This window comes from Manacus candei, unplaced genomic scaffold (assembly GCF_025592945.1).
Source record: "Manacus candei isolate 608988 ecotype Guabito, Panama unplaced genomic scaffold, ASM2559294v1 h1tg000099l, whole genome shotgun sequence".
Lineage (NCBI taxonomy): Eukaryota > Metazoa > Chordata > Aves > Passeriformes > Pipridae > Manacus > Manacus candei.
Window position 1 is genome coordinate 1 of NW_026138147.1, and position 3470 is coordinate 3470.

The 3470-nt window shown below is 68.2% G+C and overlaps 1 protein-coding gene across 1 annotated transcript; it reads right to left on the bottom strand.

Moving 5' to 3' along the window:
* Positions 1–266: 266 nt before the first annotated feature.
* On the bottom strand, positions 267–3191 carry LOC127461268 (RNA-binding protein 42-like; the record flags this gene model as incomplete). Its single annotated transcript, XM_051768930.1, has 5 exons — positions 2793–3191; positions 1960–2062; positions 1506–1590; positions 1347–1409; positions 267–448 (listed from the first exon to the last, which is right to left on the bottom strand). Coding segments are annotated over exons 1-5 (645 nt in total), but the record flags the coding sequence as incomplete, so codon positions are not given.
* Positions 3192–3470: the final 279 nt, after the last annotated feature.

Consider the following 3470-nt stretch of genomic DNA (forward strand, 5'->3'; position numbering starts at 1 on the left):
CAATCCCCTCCCAGTTTATCCCAGTCCCTCCCAATCCCCTCCCAGTCCCTCCCAGTCCCTCCCAATCCCCTCCCAGTCCCTCCCAGTCCCTCCCAATCCCCTCCCAATCCCCTCCCAAGTCCCCTCCCAGTCCCCTCCCAGTCCCTCCCAATCCCCTCCCAGTCCCTCCCAATCCCCCTCCCAGTCCCTCCCAGTCCCTCCCAATCCCCTCCCAGTCCCTCCCAGTCCCCTCCCAGTGCCCCCCAGTCCCCCCAGGTCCCACTCACCGCCGCGGGGGCTCTCAGTGCCCCCCCCATGGCTCCCAGGGGGGCGGTGGGGGGGGGTCTCTGCAGGGGGGGCGGGGCCAAGAGCAGCGAGGGCGGGGCCGGGGGACCCCCCAGGGGGGCCCCAACCCCCACCATGGCCCCGGGGGGGGGGTGGCGCAGGGCCAGGGGACCCCGGGGACCCGCTGGGGGGGGGGGACAGGGGTCAGGGGGGGCACGGGGGACACCGGGACACCCAAATGTCACCTGAGCCCCCAGTGTCACCGGGACCCCCAAAATGTCACTGGGACACCCCAAATGTCACCGGGACCCCCCCAGTGTCACCTGAGCCCCCCCAATGTCCCCCCCAATGTCCCCAATCCCCCCCAATGTCCCCCACCCCCCCAATGTCCCCCCAATGTCCCCAATATCCCCCAACGTCCCCCAATGTCCCCAATGTCCCCCCAATGTCCCCCCAATCCCCCCAATGTCCCCAATATCCCCCAATGTCCCCCCAATGTCCCCCCCAATGTCCCCCCAATATCCCCCAATGTCCCCAATGTCCCCAATCCCCCCCAATGTCCCCCCAATGTCCCCCCAATGTCCCCCAATGTCCCCAATCCCCCCCAATCCCCCCCAATCCCCCCCAATGTCCCCCAATGTCCCCCAATATCCCCCCAATGTCCCCCCAATGTCCCCAATCCCCCCCAATGTCCCCCCAATGTCCCCAATGTCCCCCCCCAATGTCCCCCAATCCCCCCCAATGTCCCCCCAATGTCCCCCAATGTCCCCCAATGTCCCCCCAATATCCCCCAATGTCCCCCAATGTCCCCAGTCTTCCCCCAATCTCCCCCCAATCCCCCCCCAATGTCCCCAATGTCCCCCCCAATGTCCCCCCAATGTCCCCCAATGTCCCCCCCCAATGTCCCCCAATATCCCCCAATGTCCCCCCAATGTCCCCAATGTCCCCCCAATGTCCCCCAATATCCCCCAATGTCCCCCCAATGTCCCCCAATGTCCCCCCAATGTCCCCAATGTCCCCCCAATATCCCCCCAATGTCCCCAATGTCCCCAATCCCCCCCAATGTCCCCCCCTGTCCCCACCTGGTCTCTGCAGCACGTGGGGCACAAACGCCGGGCGCAGGATCGGGGGCCTCTGAGGTGACACTGTGGGGACAGTGGGGGGACACTGAGGACACTGGGGGGACACTGGGGACACCAGGGGGACACTGGGGACGTTGGGGACACTGGGGTGACACCCACCTGGCCCCACAAACGGCACTGGGGGGGCCCCCAGGGGGGGGACGGTGGCGGCGGCGGCGGCTCGAGCTTCGAGGGACTGCTGGACCTGGGGGGACATTGGGGGGGACATTGGGGGGGATTGGGGACATTGGGGACACTGGGGGGACATTGGGGACATTGGGGGGACATTGGTGGGGACATTGGGGGGACATTGGGGACATTGGGGGGACATTGGGGGGACATTGGGTGACATTGGGGGGACATTGGGGGGGTTGGGACATTGGGGGGACATTGGGGGGACATTGGGGGGACATTAGGGGGGATTGGGGGGATATTGGGGGGGATTGGGGGGTCATTGGGGGGACATTGGGGACATTGGGGGACATTGGGGACATTGGGGACATTGGGGACATTGGGGGGACATTGGAGGGACATTGGGGGGGTCAGGGGTCATTTTCGGGGGGTCAAAGGTCACCTGCTGGTAGGTGTTGGTGGCGATGATTGGCCGCAGGATGGGGGGCGGGGCCAGCGGGTCCCCGGGGGCGGGGCCTGGAGCCCCCAAAACCTCCTGCTCGAACCTGAGGGGGGAGGGGCACCAGTGACACCCCCCCAGTGACACCAGTGACCCTCCCAGTGCTCCCAGTGACACCCCAGTGACCCCCCAGCACCCTCCCAGTGCTCCCAGTAACACCCCAGTGACCCCCCAGCACCCTCCCAGTGCTCCCAGTAACACCCAGGGCCCTCCCAATAACACCCCCATCACCAAGGCCCTGGCCCCGCCCACATGGCCACGGGAAAACCAAGCCCCGCCCACCCCAACCCCTTAGACCCCACCCCTGTTGCCATAGGAACCCAAACTCCTCCCACTGCCCCAAACCCCACCCCATTGCCATGGACACCCTTAAACCCCGCCCACTGCCCCAAGTCCCACCCACTATCGCCATTAACCTCCAAGCCCCGCCCACAATCATTAACACCCCAAAGCTCCTCCTGCCTCTAAGCCCCACCCACCAGAGCGACCCCACCTCTGTTGCCATGGCCACCCTCAGGCTCCACCCACCCCTCCAAGCCCCTCCCACGTTGCCATGGACACCCTCAGGCTCCACCCACCCCCAAGCCCCTCCCCCGTTGCCATGGCCACCCACAGGCCTCCCCCGACCACCACCACCCACCCAGGCCCCGCCCCCGTTGCCATGGCCACCCCAAGCCCCGCCCCCGTTCCCAGGGCACACCTCCCCTCCCCGCAGCCCCCGGCCCCGCCCCCGTTGCCATGGCCACAAAGCCCCGCCCCTTCCCCCCGCCCCTCACAGCGCCATCTCGGCCTCCATCTCCTTCAGCCGCTCCTCGCCGCTCTTCGCCGCCGCTCCGCCTCCCCCCGCGCCGGGAGCGGCTCCCGCCGCCCCCGCGGCACCGGCGCCGGGCCCCGCGGGCACAGCCGGGCCGGCCGAGGGCCCTGCGAGACCTCCCGGGGCGGCGCCGCCCGGAGGGGCCGCGGGAGGAGCCGCCGCCGCCGCCATCATGGCCGGGGAAGCGCTGAGGGAACTTCCGCCCGCCCCGCGCCCCCCGCTTCCGGCGCGCCGCGATGACGTCACCCCACAGCGCCATCCCCCCGCCGACCACCCGAACCCGGAAGTGGGGGAAAAAAAAGAAGAATTATATTTTTCTAGGGGGCCAAATCGCACCAAAACGGGCAAAAAGGGCGGTTTATTGGCGGAGTGGGCGGGGAGGGGGCGTGGCTCAGCCCTTGAGTTTGCCGTAAAGCGCCCCGCAGCTCCTGGTAGGCGGAGTCCTGCTCAGGGGGGCGGGGCCTGGGCGGGGCTGAGGGAAGGGCGGGGGGCGGGGTCAGAGCGGGTCACGCCCACAGTGACCCTCCCCCCCCCCAGTGACCCCTGGGACCACCCCAGTGACCCCCTGACCTCTGTGACCCCCTCATGACCCCCACAGTGACCCCCTGACCTCTGAGACCTTCCCAGGACCCCTCAGTGA